The sequence below is a fragment of the Mus pahari genome, chromosome 2, assembly GCF_900095145.1.
Source record: "Mus pahari chromosome 2, PAHARI_EIJ_v1.1, whole genome shotgun sequence".
Classification (NCBI taxonomy): Eukaryota; Metazoa; Chordata; class Mammalia; order Rodentia; family Muridae; genus Mus; species Mus pahari.
In genome coordinates, this window is record NC_034591.1 from 100,218,881 (window position 1) to 100,245,420 (window position 26,540).

A 26,540-nucleotide genomic window follows, 5' to 3' on the forward strand; every position below is an offset into this window, starting at 1 on the left:
ATATATATATATGTATATATATATATATATATATTGGATGTTGAGGGGTATTAGTTGAGGTGTGCATCCTGACCTTTTCCTGCCCCTTCTTATCTCATAGGGACTTTACTGCAGCAGAGTGCATGGCTTTGGTGCCCTTAGAGCCTTTTGAAGAATATTCCTTCTCAGAAGATCTGCGTTTTACTTAGAGCCTGTCTGTGGTCTGTGGTTCCTTTATCATGGAAGCATATGAATTTAGGTGCTTATCTAAAAGAGTTTCATGCACTGCTCTGTGTGTGTGTGTGTGTGTGTGTGTGTGTGTGTGTGTGTGTGTATGGTATGTATGTACAAGTGTACTTCCCCCCACCCTGTGGTGTTTGTTTTTTAAAGAATTATTTGATGTTTGTGAGTACTGTAGCTGTCTTCAGACACACCAGAAGAGGGCATCAGATCCCATTACAGATGGTTGCGAGCCATCATGTGGTTGCTGGGAATTGAACTCAGGACCTCTGGAAGAGCAGTCAGTGCTCTTAACCACCAAGTTATCTCTCCAGCCCGTTTGTTTTTTTGTTTTTTGGTCTGTGTGAATGTGGTGTGATATCGGCATGTGTGTGTCTGGGTGTGTGTTCCTGTGCACATCCCTGGAGGTGAAAGAAGGAAGCTTTCTCTAACCCTCTGACTTACCCCTTTGTTTGTTTGTTTTGTTTGTTTGTTTGAGACAGAGTCTCACTATGGGCCTCTTGAAGCAGCCGACTGTACGGTCTTCTCCCCTCACAGTGCTGAGCTTGCTAGTGGGTGCTCGAGCCTGATCTTAGGCCTTTGTGGTTGCACAGTGCTGTCTTGAACACTGAGTCAGCTCTCCAGCTCTGCTTTTATGGGCTGTGAGGTTGGGTCATTTCCTCTGATCTGGCCCTGATCTTATGCCTGGAGCCTGGCTAGCACAATAACTTTTGACCATTGTGTACCTCTCTGGGCAAGGCACTGTGCTCAGTGCTTAGATACTTTGGGGCAAAGCTCTCTGTCCTAGGGGAAGGTTGGACAGAAGATGGTAGGCAGTATTTTCAGTAAAGTGTGATGCTGTAACAAAACTTTGTCCAAGGTATCTATACAAGGGCAGAAAGGAAATAACAGGCTCTACAGGGAGAAGTTGGGGAATTTCAGGAAAGAGGTGACTATTGACCTAAGTAGTGATGGATGAAGAGTGGGGTCCCAGTGATACTCTTTTGTATTTGCAGGGCAAAGGGCTTGAAGTAGATCCAAGTAGCCAGAAAGGGAGAACTTCGGCATGTATCAAAGGAGAGGTTATTGTTGTTCACAGTGAAGTTAATAAAACATTTTTTTTATTATATGTTCTCTGTGTGTGTGTGTGTGTGTGTGTGTGTGTGTATGTGTGTGTGTGACTACTTGTATGAGCTGGTTCTTTCTACCATGTTGGTCCTTGGAATCAAACTCAAGTTGTTAGATTTGGTGGCAGATTTACCTGTTGAGCCACCCCACTGGCCTGCACCCGAAGTCTTTGAACAGGGATAACATGACTGTGTTTTGGGAAGCTGGCCGTGGAAGGAAGCTGAAGGGGTAGAGCCTGAGCCCAGGGTACTGGGGGACTTAAAATGGATGTAACGGGGAGACTCAGTGTAACAGAAGTGTTTTAAGGCTGAACTGAAATCAGGCCAACAGGATGGAGAGGACACATGAATTGGAGAGAGGCTGTGGCGGCAGAATTAGCCAAATAAGGGGTTGTTAACGGTGACTCAGTTATCTAGCTTAGGTAGACTGTGGCGTGCTGGGGCATGTTGAACCTGAGTGGTCTGTGATGTCCAGCAGCCCGGTACAAATGTGTTTCAGAAGAGTCCCTGCCGAGGGTTGGTGGAAGAAGGCGGTTGGTAAAGGGGGGATGGATTCTTCCAGCCACACTTCCAGAAGGCAGGGGCAGACAGAGGAGTCGGGGATTGTTGTGCATGTGAGCAAGGCTGCCCAGGAAGTGAGAAAGGAGAACATTTCGAGGGTGGGCAGGAGGGAGGCAAGGAGGCATGGTTACCAGGGCTTTCACTCTGAAAGTGGGACTGACTCCAGTGGAGCAGTGTGGAGATGCAGGGCTTGATGGCACTGAGGGCTGCAGACTCACAGTTTGGCAGACGGTGGAAGGATAGATTCTGTGGACACGGTGAGGACTAGAAATAGTTCCTAGAACTGAAGAGGCCAGGGCAGGTTTTTGTGGGGATGTGTAAGAACCGGCAGACAGTACTTCTGAAATGAAGGTCCTCAGAAGAGGAGGTGAGGTGCAGAGGAATGAGGAGGGATGAATTTAGGAAGAAAGAGGCAATGGTGGGTGCAAAGGGATTCTTACCTAAGAGTCTCAGTTGCCTTTCTCTGCAAGGTTGTTGGCTGAGGGGTAGGTGGCCAGTGTGAACTCCATCAGACAGATGCTTGGATACGGTGAGAGAAGCTAGATAGAGTTGATCAGAGTAAGGAGAAAGAGCCTTAGACATGCCCAGGAGTGTGGAGGAGCCTGTCTGAGCTAGAGTCCTATGCTTATAGGCCTCTTCATCTTCATCATAATGATAGTGGCTGCCTTTTAATGAGTGCTTTACTCAGTTTTAAGTGCTGTCAGACTCTGTGTGTGTGTGTGTGTGTGTGTGTGTGTGTGAGAGAGAGAGAGAGAGAGAGAGAGAGAGAGAGAGAGAGAGAGAGAGAGAGAGGAGGCAGGAGANGAGAGAGAGAGAGAGAGAGAGAGAGAGAGAGAGAGAGAGAGAGAGAGAGAGAGGAGGCAGGAGACAGGTGTCACTCTGTAGCATGGAACTCACTATATGGTCCATGCCAGCTTTGAACTGCCAAGCCCTCCTGTGGTTTGCACAACAATCCTGTCAGAGCATATTGCTGCTTTATTGAAAGGAAAGTTGAGGCATACAGGGCTTTGTTAGGCTTAGCGTTCATGTTTGATGAGTATCTGAAGAAATGGGAGTCATTCTCCCAAGGCATCAGAGAAGGGAGAGATTTAGTGGGCAGGGAGGTGTGTGGGGGGGTCTGTTGCTGCCACAGGAGAATTCTGAAATGCTAAAGTGATTTCCCAGCATCTTGACTAGAAAGCTAAGTGACTGTTGGCTGCTTGTCAGATAAAGGATGAGACAGTCACCTGAGACTGTAACCAAGAAGCGAGACCTTGCTCTCACCCCCATCCTATACCCCCGTGTTACAGGGGGTTCTTAGCTCACCTTGAGTTTTCCCACTTGGTGTTGTGGGTGAGATCTGCAGGCAGAGCCTGCCCCTGGCGAGCAGAGGTAGATGCATGGATAGAGGAGAAACAAACTCACCTTTTTTTTTTTTTTTTTTTTTTTTTTTTTGCTGCAGTCACTGGAGCATCTCTGTGTCCTTCCTTTTGGGGTTGCTATGGATACGCCTTTGCCTTTGCATGATGGTTTGAGGAGATTGATTTCCATTATGATCTGCTGATGACATGGGTTTTAAAAAAGAAAGGATGGCATGATCTGCTTCAGAGGGTGGCTGGTGAGCCGCCCGCAAGCGCAGAGGCACAGCTGAGGTGGCTGAGCCTTTGTTGGCTGCCTTGGCTTTTGCTGAAGTTGTGAAATGGTGCATCTACCTCAGTAGAGCGCAGTCTCAGTGCTCCCTGCCTGCTGGGTCCTAGTGCCAGGATCTCACTGGGTGATGCCTGGGACAGAGCTAAACTGGAAGCTGCTTGGAAACTAGACAAGTGGGACTCTGTCAGTGAGAGGGCTGCTGCGCTTCAGTGTTAGGCTCAGAAGTTCCTTTATCAGGACAAGTGAAGGGCACTGTGTAGCTGCAGCCTTCTTTTCTGGATCCTAGAGGTGGATGTGGAAATCCCTAGGTACTTGTTGGTGTGAGGGGTTTTGGGAGTGGGGAGAGCTCCATTCAGATTGGGAGTATGATGCAGACATTTCTGGGGGTAATAATCTGGACAGGTGAAGACAGTCCATTTAGGATGCTCTCTCATCTCTGTAAGGTCAGTAAGACAGGTATTGGAGTAGGGCCAGGACCAAAAGAAGCTCTGTGCATGACATATTGCTGGGTTCACTGGGACTTCCAGTCAGCATCCCCCACAGGGAGCAGACCTGTCCCTCTTGGGCTTTGGGAGGCGTGTGTGCACATTTGTTCTTCTTTGCTGGTGCTTTTAGAGACCCTTGGGCCTGTTTTCAGACTGCCCACGTTTCAGACCAGCCCCTGCTGGAGAGCAGAATGTGGGGTTAGCCCAGGGTTAAAGTCTGGAAACACAAGCCTGGAAAAGCATCTGGGTACTGAGGGTACTGAGGTGCTGCTAAGTGACACAAGGAATGAGCAACGCGGCTTTTCATCCTCACCTGCTCTTCTTACCTCGCCTCCAGTCTGCGTATGTCCGTGTTCTGAAAATTCTCTAAGAGTTCCTTAGTTACCCGATACTGAGTACGTCTTCCGCTATTCCAGATAGTGCATAGCAGTATTTAATATTGTTGAGGAAAATGGATTAGAAATCCAGGAACTGTTTTTCTGTTAAGGGAATGTGAAGAGTCCTGTGGGACACTGTCAGGGGCCCAGTGATGCTCTGGCAAGAGCACATGCCTATAGAGCTATAGCTAGGCTTGTGACAGACCCAGAGGCTCAGTATTGCTCATGGATGGAGGTAATACAGTCGTATTTGACTAATCATAGTGTGTGTGTGTGTGTGTGTGTGTGTGTGTGTGTGTGCGCGCGCGCGTGCATGTGTGTGTATGTGTGTGTGTGTACTCCAAAGGTAGACATCGGAATGTCTCCTTGGTTGCCCAGCAAGCTCCAAATCTGCCTGCCTTCACCTCCAGCACTGTTTTACAGACATGCACGGCCATGCGCAGGTTTTATGTGGGTTCTGGGGGGTCTGAGCTCAGGCCCTCATGCTTATACACCAAGCACTAACTACTGAGCCAGCTCCCAGACCCCTTTTCTTATTTTTATTGACAATATGATAAACTTTTCTTGATAGGATTGGGCCTGGGACCTGGGCCTGTCACATGCTAGCCAAGTGTTCTAGTGAAACTGCACTGCTTAAAATATTTTATTTTGGAATAAATAGTATATTTACATATAAGTATAAGAAATAACATTGAAAACCTGGCCTGGTGGCTCAGGTTTGTAGTCCTAGCTACTTGAGAGGTTGTGGTAGGAAGATTATGAGTTCGGGGCCTGCCTGGGCAACTTTTTGAGATTTCTGTCTCAAAATGAATAGTACAAGACCTGGAAGATGGTTCTGTTGGTAACTGCTTGGTGTGCAAGAATGGCTACCTAGATGTGATCCCCAGGACCCATGCAAAAGAACAAGGTGCATGAGTGCACACCCGTAATCCAGGTACTGGAGAGGAGAGACAGGAGGATTCCTGGAACTGCTGACTAGTTCTTCTAGCTAGGCTTGGCAACCTTGAGGTTCAGTGAGAGTTTGGAGAGTAACTGAGAAAGAAACCTGACATTGACCTCTCATCTCCACATTCCTCCAAAAATGCCTACAAATGAAGTTTTTAAAAAGGGCTAAGTGTGTACAGTGCTTGCCTAACATGCACAAGAGGTTGACGGTTCAGTTTGCAGCAACACACACACACATGCATGTACACACACTCCTGCTTAAAATAATAGTGGTTACACTTACCCTTACTAAGTCCCTTCCCCAGCCTGTGTTAATGACTGTGAAGCTGTGGCCCAGGGTCTTAGGGAGGACAGGGGCGTTGTTCAGTGACTGAATGGGTCATCACGGATTCCTCATATTGTCTTTCATAGTCCCGCCTTCTTTCTCCTCACTCCTTCTGTACTGGCAAGCAACGAGCTCACATGGGTCTACATGGGAACAGATGACAAAACACATTTTAGTGTGCACAGTTAAATTTGTCCCAGGAAAGGTCCAAAGGACATCCCCAGTTTCCCTTTCTCTAGTCTCTTAACACTTGAATTCTCATTCTTTTTTCTGTTTTTTTTTTCAAAATGCTTTTGTGTATGCACAATGTGTGTGTGTGTGTGTGTGTGTGTGTGTGTGTGCGTGTGTGCACGCGCATGCTCACACATTCCTATGTATCAATACAGGCATACACCTGCCACAGTACACTTACGGAGATCAGAGGAAAGCTTGTGCTGTTGGTCCTTGCTTTACACCTTGTTTGAGATGGGGTCTCTTGAGGATTTCTGCTTCCCAAATCTCCATAGGGGTGGGACTGCAGATGCATGTCCTCACACAGATGTGGCAGACACTTGACCCACTGAACACTCTCCATAGCCTCCATCCTAGTATTTTCAGACAACCAGAAGAGGTCATCAGAACCCATTACAGATGGTTGTGAGCCACCATGTGGTTGCTGGGAATTGAACTCAGGACCTCTGGAAGTGCAGTCAGTACTCTTAACCACTGAGCCATCTCTCCAGCCCTCTATCCTAGTATTTGATTCACACCTAAAAATTTTCAGTTTATTTATTCTTTTGCTAATTTTATTTTTGCATGTTATTATATAAATATTTATTTATTTGTGTGTGTGTGTATGTGTATGTGTGTCCACATGGTGTGGGGGGTTGTGTGTCTGAGGAAGCCAGAAGAGTCAGCTCTCCTGGAGCTGGAGTTATAGGTCATTGTGAGCTTTCCAGTGTAGGTTTTGGAACCAACTCAGGTCCTCATTGATAGCCGCAGACATCCTTAGCCACAGAGCCACCTGTCTGGCCCCTCATTTGCTAACTTTTAGCTTCATTTATTGCAGCTTTGGAGTTTCTGCTCTGAGCAGGTCATCATTGATGTATGGATACACATATAGACACTTATACCCGACTGGGCACAGTTTGTGTCAGGCATTGTGTCAGATCCCTTTGGGGGTCGGGTGTTGATGTTATGAGTTGGTCTCTGTGTACTGCAAGGTCTACTATGGCTTCCTCTCTAGCTCCTGGCTGCTTTTCCTTATTCTTCGTAACATCCATGTGAGATAGAGAACGCCTTTTTGTGTGGATTGTGTTACCGTGATTCAGTAAGGTAAACATCTTGCCCAGAATCATGCAGGTGAGGAACTGAGAGAACAGAGCTGTGGCGTCCAGGGCTGTATGTGGAGCCCATGCATGCCAGCCTGCTGTCTTTCCTAGCATCACATCTGTCACGGCCTCCTCAAATTCCTTTGGTTCTGGCTCTGTTCCCCTCTCTGACTCTGCTTCCACCTCCCTTCTCACCCTGCAGCATGCACTTTGCTGTAGTCCTGCCTTTTCTTGCAGGTTGCTCCTGTTTGCATGAAGGTCACATGTTTGATCTTCCTAAAGCAGTCTCACTCTGCCACCCCACAGCTTGGGAGCAAGGCCTACTGGCTGTTGTCACTGGATTCAGTCTGTCTATCCCTGCCCGATGCTAAACTTCCTGCCCACCCTTCTCACTTCCTCGTGCACCTCAGCATGTTTGTTTATTAAGTACCTGACTCCCTGTACTAAGTGGGCTTTCCTGCAGAAGACTTTAGAATTTGGCAGAAGACTCCAAGGAGATACCTTAGACCCCTGTCCGTCACGTGCTCATAACTTACAGGGCTTCTGTGTAGCCCCAAACCAAACAGAAAGCTCCATAAGTCGAGGCCCAGTTCACCTTTCTCCTGTGTCCTGTTTATTGTCTATACAGTTTGTATCTCCAGGATCCTGCCAGGTAGCTCTTCTTTGGAACTCTGTAGTTTTCATATTCCTAAATGTGCTTTCTCTTCCTCGAGTCTTACAGTACTGAGTAGCTGTGTCAGATATTCCCATTCGGTAGAATAAACAGCTCTCAAGCAGGAGTGTATTCATGTGCCGTGTACTCGGCTCAGGGAGGCTGCTCTTATATCTGTGTTATCACTGTTGCTCTGGCAGGCCGAGAACTCACAATCCTCCTCCCGCCTTCTGAGTGCTGGGATTGCAGGTGTTTTAAAAGTAGTTCAGTTTAGAGCGTGGCCCTGGAAGCCTGGAGATAAGTGTGGGACAGTGAGGGGCTGTGGGACGTATCAGGAGTTCTGGAGCAGCTGTGTACACACCTGGGTAACCTGAGGGAAAGTGAGTCTCTAGGCCTCGGCTTCCTTGTCTGGTCCATCCCTGGCCTGCCTCTGGGTTATTGTGATATAACCCAGTGAGGTGGTGATGGTGTTCATAGTGAGTTTTTATTTACAGTACAGATGTTCTAAATGCTCTTATTTAAGCAGATGTGTTTGTGTTCATTTATTGGCAAATTTAAAGATTTGATTTCCCTTTTTTTTGTTTGTCTGTTTTGAGACAGGGCCTCCCTACCCCCCCCCCCCCCCCGTTTATTTATTATATGTAAGTACACTGTAGCTGTCTTCAGACACTCCAGAAGAGGGCATCAGATCCCATTACAAATGACTGTGAGCCACCATGTGGTTGCTGGGATTTGAACTCAGGACCTTTGGAAGAGTGGTCGGTGTGCTTTGTTTTGCATTGTGTATGGCTGTGTCACTGTGTGTGAACATATACACAGTGTACATGCATAGGGACGACAGAGGAATCAGAGCCCCAGAGCCACCCGATGTGGGTGCTGGGAACCAAACTCAGGTCCTCAGACATAGGAGCTGGACATTTTCTTAACAGCTTAGCCATCTCTCTAGTCCTTATTTTTATTTTTAAAAAGGATTTACTTTAATGTGTGTGTGTGTGTGTGTGTGTGTGTGTGTGTAAATAGAGGTTCTTGCAGCAGCCAGAGGCATCTCATCTTGAGCTGGAGTTACATGTGGTTGTGAGTGGCACAGCATGACTGTGGGTAGCCGTGGTAACAGTAAACTCACGTCCTCTGCAAGAAGAGCAAGACCTTTTAGTCACTGAGCCATCTTTCCAACCCCTGTCCTAAATATTTTATTTTTTTAAGTTTTATTTTATGGTGTATGGGTGTTTTGCCTGCATGTATATCTGTGTATCATGTGTGTACCATGCCCTTGGAGTTTAGATAAGGGTATTAGATCCCCTAGGACTGGAATTAAAGGCAGTTGTGAACCTCTATGTAGGTGCTGGGATGAACCTATGTTTTCTGCAAAAGCAGCCAGTGCTCTTAACTGCTGAGCCATCTCTCTAGCCCCCGTTTCTGTTCTACCCACTGAGCAATCTGCCGAGCCCTAAAGTGATGTTTTGAAATGTGTTCTGTAGATTGTAGGCACTCTGAGTAGGTTTAGTGTGATTGTCTGGGCTGGGGTGGATATGAAGGCAGAGCAACCTGGACACTGTGGGGAAGCAGAGGTGGGTCCTGGTGGTTCTGGGTAGAGGTAAGGTACCAAGACTGTTTTGGTTAAGAGGTTAATCTAGCATCTAAAGTGACTGGCTTCATTATGGTGTTCCTCCAGGTGGTCATCACCTAACAGAACTGCTTTGTGGCATTATCCTGTTGTTAGGCAAGTGTGCAGAGTGGCAGAAATTGCAGTTTTGTCGGTGAAGGAAGACAAGTGTGTTCAGGGATCTAGGTCCACACTACAGCCAGGGGATCCAGTGGTTAGACCCCAGACCAACTTTGCTTAAGGGGTAAGACCTTAGGCATTGACCTGTGAATAATAAATGAGGTATCATGTGGAAACCTTTCACTAGAATAAGTAGTTTCATTAAATTAACACCATTTGTTTTTAAATTATGAAGGTAATATAACACAGCTAAGGAATCTGTGGAGTACACAACTATAAAAAATAAGTTAGCTTGTTGAGTCTGATGTTAGAAGACAAGGCCAAGGATAAAAGAGATGAGGACATGGGTAAAGTGGACTTGGACCAAGGGGTCAGTGAGGCGCTTAGCTTTTGAAAACTGCCTTTAATAATCCAATTGAATGTGATATCTTGGGGATCAGAGCCTGCCTGACACCGGCAGAGGAGAGAGAGTGACTGTGGGGACCTCTGCTGTTGCAGGGGTGGGGAGCTGGGTGCTTTCGGCTTTCTCTGGGTAAGCATGCTTCTATCTCTGCACCTCCTGGACTGTTTATCTGGCCCAGTGTAAGATGGAAATTGAGACCCTAGTCGTGTGGATTTGGACCTGAGTCCAGACATCTTTTTGTAGGGTGACACAGAAAAGTAGCAGAAAGGACTAGAAGTCCTTTTGAAGGTGGTTTGAATGATGAAGTGCTGGTCATTTAGAAGTGGCACTTGATGCTTGGGGACCTGCTGAAGCCTCACTGTCTGGGGCTGGGGGCGGTGATAGTGAGGGGATAGGTGGGAAAGAAGTGTCAGGGCTCCAGAACCCTGCCTGCTGCACTCTGGTGCACGGGATTTCTTGCCGACCCATTCCTGGGTTCTGGTGAAGAAGGGGAGCGCTAGGACCCAGAGGCCAGCACGCTTCCTGACAGTCTAGAGCGGCACTAGCGCAGAGTGAGACTCATCAGCTGGCAAGCGGGGCTCAGTGTCTCTGGGTTCAGGAATCCTTGGGCAGTAGAAGGGACTTACTCCTCAGCCCCATCACTGCTCCTGCCCCTCCAGAGGGAGGACCATGGATGGAGGGAGGTTCGTGGCTGACGGCTTCTGAGCCGTCCGTCCATGCAGGCCCATCACCCTGACCCCCCTGCCTAGGCTTCTGCCTTTTCTCTGTCTTTGGCTAGCTGGGGGAGGGGGTAGAGTCCGGGCGAGCAACATGGCCCAGAGCAAGAGGCACATGTACAACCGGGTAAGTGGCCCCAGTCAATATGGGATGGCCCTGGGAGGGCTGCTGGAGCAGGCCGGGTGCCTGTGGACATCACTTGTGTGGGGGCTGGGGAGGCAGGCTGGCTCTCTGCTGAGGTACACACACTGGCTTCTGAGGAGCCTTCAGAGCGATGACAGTGGCGGGCTGGACAGGGTACCCCAGCCACCCACCCAGGTGGGTCCTAACTGGGGCCCAACCAGACTTGACCTCTGACTCCAGCTGGCTCTGAGGCCAGGGATGTCTGAGGGGTCCATTCTGTCTTTGACTGGCCTGTGGATCAGAAGGCCTTGCTGTGAGGCCCTTTTCAGATGTCCTGCTGTCTGCCTCTGCTCTCTCCTATGTGAGGTTAGATTTGCATCCACTGTTAGAGCCACCTGACTCTGAGAGGTGTGTTGGGAGGTGTGTGAGGGTCTTTTCTGAGTTTGTGTCCAGCCTTGATATCATTGGCAGTTTACTTTATTGTCAGGCCCATGAGATCTTTATTGTCCCTGGTATAGTTTGAGGTCCCCACATCCCTAGGAGCTCTGTCTGTACCTTACTGGTGGGGCTTTGTGAGGAAAGGGGCTAGGGAATGACAGCCAGGAAGGGTTTGACTTCCCAGGCTCTGGCAGGGCTCCTTTCCGAAGCTAACTGTGGTGTGTGTGTGTGTGTGTGTGTGTGTGTATGTGTGTGTTTGGGGGTATCAGGAAAGACCCCCCGAGCCTTTAGGTCCATGGGGGTCATATTTTCTTGCCTTATTTATTTGCTGCAATCTCTCTGGTTCATGGAACAGCTATTGCTAAAAATGGCTTAGGTGTGATTTTCTTCCAAATCGTGGTCTGATCTGGGACCTAATTTCATGTGTTCTGTCATCACGGATATGTAAGAATCTAGGTACGACCCAAGGACAGCATTTCGTTTGTACCTTTGCCAGCCCAGATGAACTACTGGGCAGGGTTTGAGGACAGTAAGGGGCTAATTTGAGGTATTTTGTTTATTTGTTTGTGCTCTTCTTTTTTTGTGACACCGTGGCCTGCAGGGCTTAGGGAGAGCAGACAGTAGGACATGGGCCCTGAGGAGGGTGCTGCTGAATGGGCTGTAGTCAACAGTCCAGCAGTGCCAGGGGGATATGGAGATGGACTGACAGGAATCATATCAGCAAGGCACGATGGTGGCTGTGGCCCTGGAAAGAGGTGCAGTTCTGTCCCTCTGAGAAATCTAGGTGGACGTGCTGATGCATGCCTGTGAGCCCAGCATTCAAGGGGCTGAGGCAGGAGGACTGCAAGTTCCAGACCAGCCTAGGGTGGTACTGAGATTCTGTCTCAAAGAACAGTGACAAAAATTTTAAAAGGCTCTTGCATGCGCACGCGCGCGCACACACACACACACACATGCAGGGTGGGGGGGGAGGAGGAAGAAGAGGAGGAGGAGGAGGAGGGGGAGGAGGGTGGAGCTGGAGAAAGGCATTTGAGTCCCAGGGAGACGGAGGACAGTGGAGAAAGCCACCGCTGAGCTGCTAACTTTCTCAGCTATGGTTCGTGGGGAGCCTGGTCTGCATTGAGTTGTTCTTGTTCTTACATCCTTTCCTTGGGGGCAGTACACCCTAGAAGCTGCCATATGGTGATAGTCAAAGATCTATCAGTAAATCCTAATTTTTTAAATACAATTTAAATATAAATTCTTTAAAAAAAAATCCAAGCCAGGCGTGGTGGCGCACGCCTTTAATCCCAGCACTCGGGAGGCAGAGGCAGGCGGATTTCTGAGTTCGAGGCCAGCCTAGTCTACAGAGTGAGTCCCAGGACAGCCAGGGCTACACAGAGAAACCCTGTCTAGAAAAACCAACCAGCCAAACAAAAAACCAGTAGATTCTAGAGAATTTAGAGGGTTTTTTTGTTTGTTTTGTTTTTGTTTTTAAGATTGTTATTGCTGGGCTGTGGGGACATACACCTTTAATTCCAACACTTGGGAGGCAGAAACAGGCAGATCTCCAAACTTGAGGCCAGCCTGGTCTACAGAGTGAGTTCCAGGACAGCCAGGGCTACACAGAGAAACCCTGTCTCTAAAAAACAAACAACAAAAAAAGGATTGTTCTTATTGTTCATTTTTGTGAGTTTTTTTTTCCTAGAGGTTCGTCTTACTGTAGGCCAGGCTGGCCTAGAGCTCACCGTGTAGCCCAGGCTGGCCTCAAGCGCATGGTAATCCTATCTAAGCTTCCCAAGTGCTGGGATCCCACCTATGAGCTATCAAAACAAGCTGTTTAAAGATTTCTTTTTCTTTCTTTCTTTCTTTTTTTTTTGGGGGGGGGGGGGGTGTGTTCAAGACAGGGTTCCTGTATAGTCCTGGCTGTCCTGGAGATCACTTTGTAGACCAAGCTGGCCTCAAACACAGAGATCTGTCTGCCTCTGCCTCCCAAGTACTGGGATTAAAGGCTTGCCACAGCACACCCTCGGCTAAAGATTTCTTGAAACAAGGTTTCATTATGTTGCCCAGGCTGGCCTTTAGCTTACTATTTATAGCCAAGGTTGGCCTCAAACTCATGGCTAGCCTTCTGATTCAACCACCCGGGTGGTGAAGTCCTGGGCATATGCCCTATCTGGCTTTGGGGAAGTTCTGAACATGTCACTGATGCTTTTCAGAGGCGAGTCCGTGGGCTCACTCTGACCCAAGAATGGAGTTTAAAGGCGTTAAAGCGTAACTTGTGGCTTCTCAGTCTAGGACGCTGTCCAGAGCCTCTGACTGAACATGTTGGCATATGTCTTTCTTCCAGACACCAAGTGGCAGCAGGATGAGTACGGAGGCAAGCGCCCGGCCCCTGCGGGTTGGCTCCCGCGTGGAAGTGATTGGGAAGGGCCACCGAGGCACTGTGGCCTATGTTGGAGCCACACTCTTTGCCACTGGCAAATGGGTGGGTGTAATCCTGGATGAAGCAAAAGGCAAAAATGATGGCACTGTCCAGGGAAGGAAGTATTTCACGTGTGATGAAGGCCACGGCATCTTTGTACGCCAATCCCAGGTAAATCATGGTGTGAACCTGGGTGCGCATGCGGCGCATGCGTGTGTGTGTGTGTGTGTGTGTGTGTGTGTGTGTGTGTGTTTGTGTATGTGTTCATGTGTGCGCATGCTCACTTGTACAAACATCTGTTGCTTGTGCTGCTAGTGAGTCCTTTTTCCTAAGTCGGATGAAGGCTGTGGTTGGGAGAAAGGCAAGATGGAGCCTAAGGGAAGTATGCTGTACTGCTGCTTGCTCGGGAGCTCAGGAGGGACCCATGCTATAGGCGTTCTTGACCTGACTGCACTGAGTATGTTCTTTGGCCTCAGATACAAGTGTTTGAAGATGGAGCAGATACTACTTCCCCAGAGACTCCTGATTCTTCTGCTTCCAAGGTCCTCAAGAGAGGTACTGGTTACACACTGGCATTGCCACTTCCCATCCAGGGTTCCCGCCCTTCTAATAACAGGGTGTCTGCTCTCTTTCCTCTGTCCTTCCCATCCCACTCAGAGGGTTCTTCCCCCTTCCCCTCTGTATAAAGTATTTGTTGTTTGCTTTTTACAGAGGGAGCTGATGCAGCTGCAAAGACCAGCAAACTGGTGAGTGGTTCTGCAGTGTGAGGGAGAGCACACAGAGGGAGGAGCACAGAGGGAGGAGCAAGGCCCAGGCTGGGCAGGTGGAAGCAGTAGATGGGTCTGGATTGAGTTAGACTTGTAGTCGCCTAACTTCCCCAAGAAGGACACTCTCCGAGTATGAGTTGTAACATTAGGGCCAGAATCAAGGTGGTAGGAGAAGTGTTGGAGTCTAGATGTTTAGGGTCAGATAGGATTGAGCTGAGTGGGATTGGAAGGGACAGGCCTAAACCCAGGACTGTAGCCAGCTTCCTATCTTCTGGTATCCAAAGATGCCAAGGAGGAAGGTGTTAGGGCAGGGTAAGGTAGAGTATGGAGGGAGAGCAGCTCTTTTGTTCACAAGTGTTGTAAAAAGCATGCAGATGGCCCTTTCCAGCTCTCTTTGCCTCTTCTGCAGAGGGTTGGGAGGTAGGCCTCCAACTTTTCTGGGCCAGGAGGTGAATATCCTAGAAGCTGTTCCTTGGGGAACCCTTCTTTGCCCAGGGCTCAATGCTTACCTAACTTCCCTTGTGTGTTCACCTGAGCTGATGTTAACACTTATGCACAGGATGTCTATCAGGCCAGACAGTCTGTTCTCTTAACTCTGACCTTTCCTGCTCCTCATGCAGCGGGGACTGAAGCCTAAAAAGGTGGTGTGTTTACTGTTTGTGTCTGGGTCAATGGATGAGCTGTGAGCCCCTCCCACTCTCTTGCATGCCCCCCACCCCAACTGCTACATGCATGTGTGTGTAACCATGGGGCTGGGATGGCCAGAGGAAATGGCAGTTTGTCTTCCAGATCACCTTGAGGAAAACGAGGCCATCAGGTTCAGGGACCAAGCCAAAGCAGCAGTCATTAGAGACAGTTTTCCATGCTCTAGACCCCCAGTTAGAGACTGCAGGCTTTTGACAGCAATTGCAGCTGCAGCTGCTTTGCAGCACTTTCCCAGGTAGTCAGGCTTGGGGAAGAGAGAGGGCATCCTGGAGGACTGGAGCTGAGGAAGTGTGGTAGAATGGTTGTGTAAGAAGTGGGTCAGAGCACTGCCTGCCTGCTGTTGAGGCAGTGCCCACCTTGCTCTGCCCAGTGGCTTTCACTGCCCCCCTCGACGAGTGTGTTCCTGTGGGGACACACTCCCCCTTCAAGATCTTGCCTGTCCCACCCCCTCTTCCACAGACTTTTCTTTAGGTCTTTTGAGAGGGTCTCACTTTGTAGCTCAGGCTAGTCTGGAATTCACTATGTAAAGCAGGCTAACCTAGACCCTGTGGCAGTCTTCCTGCCTCACCTTCTTAGTACAGGGATTACAGATGGGCACCACCATGCCCAGCTCCTCACACTTAGATTGCTGCCACGACTTCCTCACACCAACCTTGCCTTGGGCCTCCATACAAGTTCTTTCTGCCCTGCATGTGCCTGTCAGAGCTGTGTGCAGAACTATGAGCCCTTTGTTGCCAGCCTGTCTTGGACCTTCCTGATGTTGCATGGGGAACTTCTGGATTGGGACTGTGGGAGGGGGAAAGAAAATCACCTTTCAGCTCTGTGCGGGCATTGAAAAGACTTAGAAGTCTTACCATGGCAGAAGCCACATGCTAGGACTTGTTGTGGGTCCTGGGTCCTGGGTCCAGGTAGGAATGGGATTCTAAGGCAGATGGTGCTGCAGAGGGAGCTGGGCACATTCCAGACACATGAGGACTGGCTTCATCCCTTGAGTATTGCGTTGTGGTTGGTGCTCCAGTTTCACCTCAGATCCCTAAATAGAGAAGAGCATGGGCTCCACTGTAAGCTGGAAGAGTCCTGGCTGCAGGCTGACATGGCCCTGGTGGCAGTTCGAGCAATGCCCATGTCCTAGTGAAGTGTGACAGTCCGGCCTCAACTGCTTGTGCTAACAAATGTTCCCTGAACTCTCCAGTCTTACGTCCTGATGGTTCAGTCCAAGCAGATCATTTAGCCATATCCACTAGGTCCAGAGCAAACCCAGTGTGTGTGTATTTATGTGTTTGAGTGTTTTGCTTGCATGTATGTTAGTGTACTATATCTGAACTGTGCCTGTGGAGGCCAGAGGAGGGTGATGGATCCCTCGGGGACTGGAGTTACAAGATGGTTGTGAGTCACCAAGTGGGTGCTTGGGATTGAAACGGTCCTGCATAAAAGCAGCCAAGGCTCTTAACCTCTGGGCCATTAGCTCCCCAAAACCAGTGTTTTGAGAGGGAGTCAGGGGAGAACGTAGGTGTCTCAAAAAATACCTACTCTTTCTAGAAAGCCATTTAGACATAGACTTTCATCTCTCCAGCTTGGAGAGGTGAGGGAAGAGCCCACACTGTCATTTTAGCTGTTGCTGGTGCCCCTGTCATGTCCCAAGGTTCCCTAATCACTGTGTGCTCTTCGGAGCTGGAGCGGTGCTCTGACTGTGTTCCTGACAAGAAGCCTAAGGGTTTCACCAGTGTGTGCAAGAGAAGTGGACGTGATGGGGCTTTTCAGGGGCGAGAGTATGACTATGAGATAGATTGATGGAGCCGGCGGGCCCTCTGTCCCTGTCCACAAATTCCCAGGCTCCGTAAAGTGCCATTTCTGCATTGGTCCTTGGCCCAGCTTTTTGGAGCAGGGTCTTGGAGGTAGAGGAGAAGAGGAGCGCGATGCCAGAACGTGGTGATGGGACGGAGAGGAAGGACAGCTTTGCGCAGGACTTAGTACCATCCGGAGAAGGCGGAGCCATCCGGTTCTGGGTGGTTGCTAGGTGACCTAGGGCTGGTAGCTCCACCCCCATGGAGCTGAGGAGGGTGGGTGCATGACGTCAGGTGGAGCCGCTGCTGCTGCTGCTGCGGCCACTGAGACAGCCATCAGCTTAAGCTGACGACCCGGGCCAGGCAAGGCTCCGGAGCCTGCTGGAGCTCACAGTCACCCGCTGGCCTGCTGTGCACCTGCCACGGCCTGTGTCGCCGCAGCCGTCTTTGCCTGCCCGGAAGCTAACGCTGCATTGTTGGGATTTGATGCACTAATCTCCTGTCTCCGCCGCCTTTCCCTCCCTCCCTTCGTCTGTCTTTCCTCCCTGTGTTTGTCTGCCCTCCTCTGTCCCTCCCTCTCTTTCCTCTCCTTGCTTTCTGTGGTTTTCTGCAATGATGAGACAGGCACCGACAGCCCGAAAGGTACTCTTGCTTGCTCTGGTCCTGCTGCTGGGTTGCCAGGGCAATGGAAGCAGGCTGCTGGGGTGGGGGTGGGGGCTGATTGACTTCATCAGTCTACCTGGCAGGGGGAGGAGGGTAAGGATTGAAGGGGAGGGGGTAGGGAGAGGTGTGTGTCACTACTGTGCCCCACCCTGGACATTTATGTTCCTTGATCTACTTGCTTTGACTCTGATTGAGTCTGTACCAGGCCATTTACTCGGTGGCCTCCCAGGCGTGGGCTTCAGGCAGTCCCTACTGCAGTCAGGGTTGGTAGGCTTCCTGGGGTCCAGCCTGAGGCAGCAGGCCAGCTGCATCAGTGCACGAAGCAGGCCTACTTACCAACCTTTGCTGGACTGCCTTACGCTTGTTCTCCCATTATCCAGCTTCCCCAGAGTCTGTGCTAGGGAGTTTACCGGGACTGGATGTGGACCCTAGCATCGTTTTTGATCCACAGCTGTGGTGAATTAGTCCTGAGCAGAGGGTGGAGGTTGGCCATCTTGGACTCAGTGTCTGCAGAAAACAGAACTCAGGCTGAATCTTGACTTGCTAGAGCGACAGGCACAGGCAGCAAGCCTCTGGGAGTTGGAGCTAATTGCCCCTCAGCCACTCCTGGGTGGCTTTGGGAAGAGTGGTTCCTAAGGGTTGCTGCCCACCCCCACTCCTCCAGCTGGGAGGGTTACTTTGCTGAGCTGTGGGCTTTTACTAATGCAGTACTCATAGTACTGACACCTGAGCCCTCTGCCTTAGGGAGGGAGCCTGCTGCAAGGTCTGGACCTGAAGGAGGCTGAGGGAGAGGGTCAGCCCTGTTCTTTCTTTGGTCTGAGCTCCTGTTTCAGGGTGTCTGCACTCCTGTCAGCGGCCAGGTCCTAGAGTGTCCTTTCTAGAGTCTAGCACTTGAAGGAAGAGGCTGATGTGGGAAAGTCCTTGGGAGAGGTGGCTGGGTGGGGCCCCTAGTCTGGAGTGGCAGAGACTGTTCACAGAAGGATGCTCTCTGGAGGCCTTCTTGCCAACTGCTGCCTTTGGTCTCCTGTGGCTCAGCCTAGGGACCAGACTTGTGGGAGCTGCAGGGGCCTGGGGGAGCGAGGCCTCCAAGGGTTGGGTAGACATGAGGGTGGAACAGGGCAGTGGGAGATTCGAGCCTGGAGCAGGTACAGGCCATCCCCGTGGGAGGCAGTGGGACAGGGGTGGTGGGCTAGCCTTGTCTATTGCTGCTTCTGCTCTCATTGCTACCTCTGTCCTCCTGCCGTGACCCTCTCTTTCCTGACTCCTCCTCTTCTGGCTCCTGTTGCCTGTCCAGACCACAACTCGACGGCCCAAGGTGAGAACAAGCAGGTCTCTGTAAGCCACTGCTGAGTGCACAGATAGTTCAGGCATGTGCATGTATGTGGGCATGCATGCTAGCAAGCAAATGTTGGTTGCAGTGTACCAGGGGAGAAGAGGAGCTTGAGGCTGGTAACCGGACTCCGTGGAAAAGTGATTTCTAATTCTTTTGTGTGTGTATGTGTGTGTATGAGTGTTGCCTGCATGGATGTATGTCATATGTGTGCCCTCAGAGGCCAAGAGAAGGTGTCAGATATTTTGGGAGTTGCCATGTGAGTGCTGGGAATGAAACCTGGGTCCTCTGGAAGAGCAGCTAATGCTCTTCTGAGGCGTCTCTCCAGGCCCAGCAGTTTCTAATGCTTAAGAGGCCATCTTAGCCATCCACCATTGCGTGTGGAAGAGCAGTGAGAGGGGTTTTGGCTTTGATCAGCTCAGAGGGGTGAGATTATAAGAAGTGAGTGCTCTGATTGCCTGTAGGACGGGGTGGGGGGGGGAGCATTTGTGAGTAGTCTGGGACTTAACATCACAGGGGCAGCACTGTCTACCCCAGGGTTTGTGGCTTCTTGAAAGCTGGCCACCCCCCACCCCACCCCCATCCTCCCAGCTTCAACACAGGCCTGGATACTGTTACTTAAGTTAGAGCTTTGTCCTGGAGGAGGAGGTAAGGGGTCGGCTCTGGCTCACTTACCTTGCTTGGAGGGTAGTCTGTGTGGGGGTTTCCATCTCAGCCCAGTAACCTATGCGATCTGATCCGTTGGCATAGACCTAAGGAGTGAACACTGGGGAGGCTTACCGGGAGAGCGAGCCTGACTCCACCCTTTCGGCCCCTCCCTCTTTGAGAACTGGACAATTGAGAACAGGCTCTAATCTGTTCTGTGCTTCTGGGCATGACATTGAGGCACTTCTGTCTGCTGGGGGAGTCGGGCATACACCCTGCGTGATGGGAATGGAGTAGTAAGAAGTTGCTAGAGTGATCACACGTGGGCCACAGAGGGGAGTTCTGGGGAGTGAGAGCTTGTTCTGAAGGTTAGAGCGGAGTGGGGGGGAATGTGGACACAGTGCCAAGGGAGGAACCTTATAATCTTATGTCTCCCACCCTCTCTTCTTTTTCTCCACTGTCCTTTGTCACTGCTACTTTTTGACTCTGTCATTGTCCCCCCACCCCCGCCATTGTACTTTTATGTACCCTCTCTGTCTTTCTCTCCTCTTCCTCTTTCCCCTGCTCCCCCTCTCCCTCCCACACTCCCGGGTTCTGTTCTCTCTGTGGCCTCCTCTTGCCTCTCACCAGCCTACTCGCCCAGCCAGCACTGGGGTGGCTGGGCCCAGTAGCTCCCTTGGCCCCTCTGGCTCAGCGTCTGCCGGGGAACTGAGCAGCAGTGAGCCCAGCACACCAGCCCAGACTCCGCTGGCAGCACCCATCATCCCCACACCGGCCCTCACCTCTCCTGGAGCAGCGCCCCCACTTCCTTCTCCCTCTAAGGTAAGGACGGACAGAGTCCAGGCACCGCTGCACCCTGCCTAGGGTTAGGGAAGGCCTAGGACTGGAATCAGAAAGAGTGAGGTTTCCCTATCCTTCCCGCCCTTCCGTACCCTCTCCGTCGTATCTTGTGCCCCCCACGGTTTCCTCTTAGATGGTCCCGTGCCACTTGCTCTTGACTCTTGGTCTAGGGAAATGTTTTTATACAGTTTTATCTTTGCTGCAGCTCAGTTTTGTTAGGGTGGGGCGGGAGCTGTGCACAAACCGTGGGATCTCCTCTTGGCAGGAAGAGGAAGGGCTGAGGGCCCAGGTACGGGACCTGGAGGAGAAACTGGAGACACTGCGCCTAAAACGCTCAGAAGACAAAGCAAAGCTGAAAGAGCTGGAGAAGCATAAGATCCAGCTGGAGCAGGTGCAGGAATGGAAGAGCAAAATGCAGGAGCAGCAGGCAGACCTGCAGCGGCGCCTCAAGGAGGCTCGGAAGGTGCGCCTCGGGTGACGCTGCGCCTCGGGTGAAGCGGGCGCCAGGAGGTGGAAGGACCCAGATGAGGGAACTGGGAACTAGGCTGGGATATAGGGTGCCCCGGAAGAAAGGGCAGCGTGGGAGTCTCTGCGCCTGCTCCATGCACTTGTAACCTCCAGGAAGCCAAGGAGGCGCTAGAGGCAAAGGAGCGCTACATGGAGGAGATGGCCGACACGGCCGACGCTATAGAGATGGCCACTCTGGACAAGGAGATGGCCGAAGAGCGCGCTGAGTCTCTACAGCAAGAGGTGGAGGCACTGAAGGAACGGGTGGACGAGCTCACCACGGACCTGGAGATTCTCAAGGCTGAAATCGAAGAGAAAGGTAAGGGGCCAGGAGCGCAGAGGCCAGCTGATATAGTAGGACCGGCGTGGACACATTGTTGCTCTTACAGGCTCTGATGGGGCGGCATCAAGCTACCAGCTCAAGCAGCTAGAGGAGCAGAATGCCCGCCTGAAGGACGCCCTGGTGAGGTAGGCCTGCCTCTGTCCCTTTCCTGCCTCAGGTGCCGGGGCACTCACTACCTTGTGACCAACGGACCGACACATGCTTTCTGCCATCTCTGTCTTCTCTCTGACTCCTTCTGTTGCTCCTTCCACTTCTCTGTAGGATGCGAGACCTCTCTTCCTCAGAGAAGCAGGAACATGTGAAGCTTCAGAAACTCATGGAAAAGAAGAACCAGGAGCTGGAGGTTGTGAGGCAGCAGCGTGAGCGTCTTCAGGAGGAGCTGAGTCAGGCCGAGAGCACCATAGATGAGCTCAAAGAGCAGGTCTGAGAGCACAGCCCTCACCCACCCCGGTGAGGCGAGGCGCTTCCACTGCCCCCTCTTGCTGCTAGGCCCTCATGGCAGCACTTTGCCCTGTCCCTTCCCCTTGGCACAGGTGGACGCCGCTCTGGGAGCTGAGGAGATGGTGGAGATGCTCACTGTCCGGAACCTGAATCTAGAGGAGAAAGTGCGGGAATTACGGGAGACTGTGGGCGACTTGGTAAGAGAGAGCAGATCCCTGACTTCTCACCCTCATGGAGACTATTTAGAAGGGACCTTCTGAGAGCTTGACATCACTCCCTGTCCTTTGAGCAGGGACTGCGGTAAGGGGACCATCAGGCCCGGCCGTGCTCACCCTGCCTGTGTGCTCTTCCCCACTCTGTGCTATCCAGGAAGCCATGAACGAGATGAATGATGAGCTGCAGGAGAACGCACGCGAGACGGAGCTGGAGCTCCGAGAGCAGCTGGACATGGCGGGTGCCCGAGTGAGGGAGGCACAGAAGCGAGTGGAAGCCGCCCAGGAGACGGTCGCAGACTACCAGCAGACCATCAAGAAGTACCGCCAGTTGACTGCCCACCTACAGGTACCTGCCTTGCCCCCATCTCTGCTCAAGGTAACCCTGGGGTTCCCAGGACCAACCGTGCTTCACTGTCTGCTCTCAGGATGTCAATCGGGAGCTGACAAACCAGCAGGAAGCGTCTGTGGAAAGGCAGCAGCAGCCGCCGCCAGAAACTTTTGATTTCAAAATCAAGTTTGCTGAGACCAAGGCTCATGCCAAGGTCGGGAAAAGGGGCACCCTGAAGTCAGGGGTGTTAGTCCAGGAGAGGGGGGGGAACTGTGGGCTAGCTTGGGGTGGGGCTCTGGACCTGGGGTGCTTTGGGTGGTAATTGTGGAAGAATTCTGGCCTGGGCTTATCCTACAGACAGGGGCCTGGTGGTTCTGCAGCTTTGCACCCAGACTGAGAGCCCTTCTCCGTCCTGCAGGCCATTGAGATGGAGTTGAGACAGATGGAGGTTGCCCAGGCCAACCGGCACATGTCCCTGCTGACAGCCTTTATGCCTGACAGCTTCCTTCGGCCAGGTGGAGACCACGACTGTGTCCTGGTGCTGCTGCTCATGCCCCGACTCATTTGCAAGGTATGGCCAGTCAGTCGAGAAATGCAGTGTGCTGTGAGCCAAGGTATTGATGACGAGAGGGAGGGCGGCAGGCACAGGCTGCCCACACAGCTTACAAGGTAGCCAAGGTACTCTCACTCTGCAGAGGCTCAGTGAACATAGCCAGCCATGCAGAGCAGAGGTGTTTGGAGGAAAACCTTGTGCATGTACAGTTTTTCTTTCCCTGTTCTCTAAGCCATCTAGCGTAGCCTTGCTGTCACTTGGCTTGTCTTAGGTATCATCAGTAGCCCAGAGGTGGTTTAATGTGTACAGGCGTGCACACATAGGTTACACGCAGATCCTGAGCATTTCACACGAGGCACTCCAACATCGTGTGCCAGTGTTTACAGAAGTCTGAAACCAGTCCCCTCCAGGTAGGAGAAGCTGTCCAGGGAGGAGAAGGAGCCTCCTGGCAAGGCAGTTGCAGACTACAAGGGGTAGAGGTTCCTAAAGGAGCAACATTGAAGCTAGAGTAGAGGTAGCCTTGGGCACTAGAGGATACATGCCTGCCGGGGAATCTAGGCAGTTACAACCCTGCTCTGCCGAGAGCCTCCTGCCTGGCTGAGAGCCGTGTCTGTTCATCCCCTCCACATGGTCGTTCAGCTGTGTCCTGGGTTCCTGGTCCTGTGTTCTTTGTCCTCTATGCCCGGTCCCAGGACCCTGGTCTTCTTCCTGCAGGCAGAGCTCATCCGGAAGCAGGCCCAGGAGAAGTTTGACCTGAGTGAGAACTGTTCAGAGCGGCCCGGGCTGCGAGGAGCTGCCGGGGAGCAGCTGAGCTTTGCTGCTGGGCTGGTGTACTCGCTGAGTCTGCTGCAGGCCACGCTGCGCCGCTATGAGCAGTAAGAGGCACCACGCCCCTCCCTTGCACCTTGGGCCGGGGCTCCAGGATTCGCTGGAGCTGAGGTAACTGCCTGGAGACTGCCCTCACAGAGCCCTTTTCTGGTCCTCAGTGCCCTCTCTCAGTGCAATGTGGACGTGTACAAGAAGGTCGGCAGCCTGTACCCCGAGATGAGCGCCCACGAGCGTTCCTTAGATTTCCTCATTGAGCTGCTGCACAAGGATCAGCTGGATGAGACTGTCAACGTGGAGCCCCTCACCAAGGCCATCAAGTACTACCAGGTCTGGGGCCAGAGTTCAGGTCGGGGGAGGCGGCAGGGCAGCAGGGGATACATGCCCGTTGGGAGCTCTTACCAGGGTCTCCAAGGGTCTTTGGCCATGTGGCTTCTTGAGACTAGTTTGCTCTGGTTTTGTTTTTCTTGTTGTTTGGGTTGGTTTGTTGTTGTTAGCGGGGAGTGGTATCATTTTGTTTTGTTTTGTTTTGTTCTTTTGAGACTGAGTCTCATGTAATCCAGGCTGGCCTTAAACTTGCTGTGTAGCTGAAGATAACCTTGAACTCAGGCTCCTCCTGCCTTGTCCCAAGTGTTGAGATAATAGGTCTAAGTCATCATGCCTGGATTAAAAAAAGTTGTGTGTGCAGTGTATATGCGAGTGCATGAGTGTGTGTGTGTGTGTGTGTGTGTGTGTATGTGTATATTGTGTGGCACAGTGTACATATGGAGGTCACAGGACAACATGAGCCAGTTGACTCTTTCTTTCCATCCTACGGGTCTGAGGTTTGAACTTGGGAGCAAGCGTCTTTACCACTGAGCTGCTTTTATAAGACGGCATCTCACTGTAGCTAGCTCAGGCTGGCCTTGAACTCCTGATGCCCTTGTCTTAGCCTCCCCAGCGACAGGATTATGGACCTGCACCAGTCCCAGGGCTTGTTTGTCTGATGTGGACTTGCCTTGTGATGTCACTGCCTAGAGCTTTTGGGAAGTTTTGTACCTCTGAAGACCACAGTGTCCAGGACTCAAAGTCTAGTTTGGGAAGAAGGCAGTCCCCCAGCCCTTATCCTTCCACAGACTGAAGGCTGCCTCTGTGTTGTTCCTCCTCAGCATCTGTACAGCATCCACCTCGCTGAACAACCCGAGGACTCCACCATGCAGCTGGCTGACCACATCAAGGTGACGTGTCTAGATCAGTGACTAAACGTCTGTAGAGATGAGGGAAGGAAATCGGACGAGAGGTCTGTGAGAGCAGAGGCCCCACGCACATGTGATACTCACAGGAGATGGGGATCCCGAGGATGAGGATGGGTGAGCGAGCTCCCGTGAGGAGCTGGGATCTCATGTTGCTTTCCCTATAGTTCACCCAGAGTGCCCTGGATTGCATGAGCGTGGAGGTGGGCCGGCTGCGTGCCTTCTTACAGGTGAGGGCACATCTGGATCTGAGGAGTTCTTCCTTAGCCCTCTCCTCGCCTTCCCCCGGTGCTAATGGCGGCTTGTCTGTCTCCTTCTCCCGTGTAGGGTGGGCAGGAGGCAACAGATATTACCCTTCTTCTCCGAGACCTGGAAACATCATGCAGTGACATCCGTCAGTTCTGCAAGAAGATCCGAAGGCGGATGCCGGGGACGGATGCTCCTGGGATCCCAGCAGCGCTGGCCTTTGGCTCACAGGTTTAGGGCGGAGATTGTGAGGGAAGGAAACTGAGCAGAAACAGGGGTGGCCTAGCACATTAAGATCCGGATCTGGCGGATTGGGAAGCTAGGAACTCTGGTGGCGGACCAGGACGGGCTCGTGACTCCAGCCTGTCACACAGGTATCCGACACACTCCTCGACTGCAGGAAGCACCTGACATGGGTGGTAGCTGTTCTGCAGGAGGTGGCAGCTGCAGCCGCCCAGCTTATCGCCCCCTTGGCAGAGAATGAGGGATTGCCCGTGGCTGCACTGGAGGAGCTGGCCTTCAAAGCAAGCGAGCAGGTTGGCCTGGAACCTTGGGCTGTGGGGTCTGGGGAGGCAGTGGCTCTTGTCAGCTTTTCATACCTGCTCTTGGCTGTTGCAGATCTACGGGAGCCCCTCCAGCAGCCCCTATGAGTGTCTACGCCAGTCATGCACCATCCTCATCAGCACGATGAACAAGCTGGCCACAGCCATGCAAGAAGGCGAGTATGACGCAGAGCGACCCCCGAGCAAGGTAGGTGGAGGTTTCCAGCGACCCAGTGGCCTGTAGGGGTTCAACTTGCAGAGCTGTTCTGCTTGTGGAGAGTGGGGAGGCTGGAGGGAGGGGCATCCTGCCTAGAAGCCAGGGTGATTTTCCTGTGACTGGAATGGTCTCCTTCCCCTGCCTGCCTCCACCATCTGACCCACTCTGTCTTTTAGCCTCCTCCGGTTGAACTTCGGGCTGCAGCCCTGCGTGCAGAGATCACTGATGCTGAAGGTCTCGGTTTGAAGCTTGAGGATCGAGAGACAGTTATCAAGGAGTTAAAGAAGTCACTCAAGATTAAGGTGTGGAGGACTGGAGAGATGGATCAGTGGTTAAGAGCAATGGCTGCTCTTCAGGGGACCCTGGTTTGATTCCCAGCACCCACATGGTGGCTCATGACCATCTGTAATTATAGTCCTAGAGGACCCAATGCCCTCTTCTGGCCTTTGAGGGCACCAGGCACACATATGGTACACATACATACATGCAGACCAAACTACACATAACATGAATTAATTAAAACAAGGTAAAGGCTGACAAGTGTGGTGGGACTTGGCAGCGTCGAGTACTGGGTGTGAGGACCAAGGAGTGTGGGATCTAAGGAAGGAGGTGGGACCTGCAACTAGGGGTCATCAGGAGGGAGCTCCACCCCCACAGCCTGCCCCGCTCCTGCGGCTCTGGGGAGGATGTTGAGAAACTGAAGTGTTCCCTTATCCAGGGAGAGGAGCTGAGTGAGGCCAACGTGCGGCTGAGCCTCCTGGAGAAGAAGCTGGACAGCGCTGCCAAGGATGCGGACGAGCGAATCGAGAAGGTTCAGACGCGGCTGGAGGAGACTCAGAGCCTGCTGAGGAAGAAGGAAAAGTGAGCACCGTCCTGGGGCTGAGTCCTCCCCTTTCCTCCTCCCCTGCAGTGAGCACCGTCCTGGGGCCCTGAGTCCTCC

At 51.8% G+C, this 26,540-nt stretch overlaps 1 protein-coding gene across 9 annotated transcripts in view; it reads left to right on the plus strand.

Annotated features, from left to right (window-relative positions):
* Dctn1 (dynactin subunit 1) overlaps positions 1–26,540 on the plus strand; it is a 34,984-nt gene that overhangs the window by 3,463 nt on the left and 4,981 nt on the right. For 2 of the 9 annotated variants that reach the window (XM_029534662.1, XM_021188186.2), the window contains exons 1-22: positions 10,277–10,578; positions 13,343–13,588; positions 13,894–13,972; positions 14,129–14,163; positions 19,942–20,133; positions 20,417–20,614; positions 20,773–20,977; positions 21,048–21,126; positions 21,263–21,422; positions 21,535–21,639; positions 21,812–22,003; positions 22,083–22,199; positions 22,404–22,556; positions 23,253–23,413; positions 23,525–23,693; positions 24,512–24,580; positions 24,763–24,825; positions 24,923–25,072; positions 25,216–25,377; positions 25,460–25,591; positions 25,777–25,902; positions 26,319–26,461. In XM_029534662.1, the coding sequence (XP_029390522.1) occupies positions 10,546–10,578; positions 13,343–13,588; positions 13,894–13,972; positions 14,129–14,163; positions 19,942–20,133; positions 20,417–20,614; positions 20,773–20,977; positions 21,048–21,126; positions 21,263–21,422; positions 21,535–21,639; positions 21,812–22,003; positions 22,083–22,199; positions 22,404–22,556; positions 23,253–23,413; positions 23,525–23,693; positions 24,512–24,580; positions 24,763–24,825; positions 24,923–25,072; positions 25,216–25,377; positions 25,460–25,591; positions 25,777–25,902; positions 26,319–26,461 (2,969 nt within the window). In that variant the 5' untranslated portion in view covers positions 10,277–10,545. Of the gene's footprint in view, positions 1–10,267; positions 10,579–13,342; positions 13,589–13,893; positions 13,973–14,128; positions 14,164–14,804; positions 14,826–16,301; positions 17,316–18,630; positions 18,652–19,941; positions 20,134–20,416; positions 20,615–20,772; positions 20,978–21,047; positions 21,127–21,262; positions 21,423–21,534; positions 21,640–21,811; positions 22,004–22,082; positions 22,200–22,403; positions 22,557–23,252; positions 23,414–23,524; positions 23,694–24,511; positions 24,581–24,762; positions 24,826–24,922; positions 25,073–25,215; positions 25,378–25,459; positions 25,592–25,776; positions 25,903–26,318; positions 26,462–26,540 lie in introns of those variants that run through there. The other 7 variants (XM_021188172.2, XM_029534657.1, XM_021188179.1 and 4 more) reach the window with 7 other exon arrangements.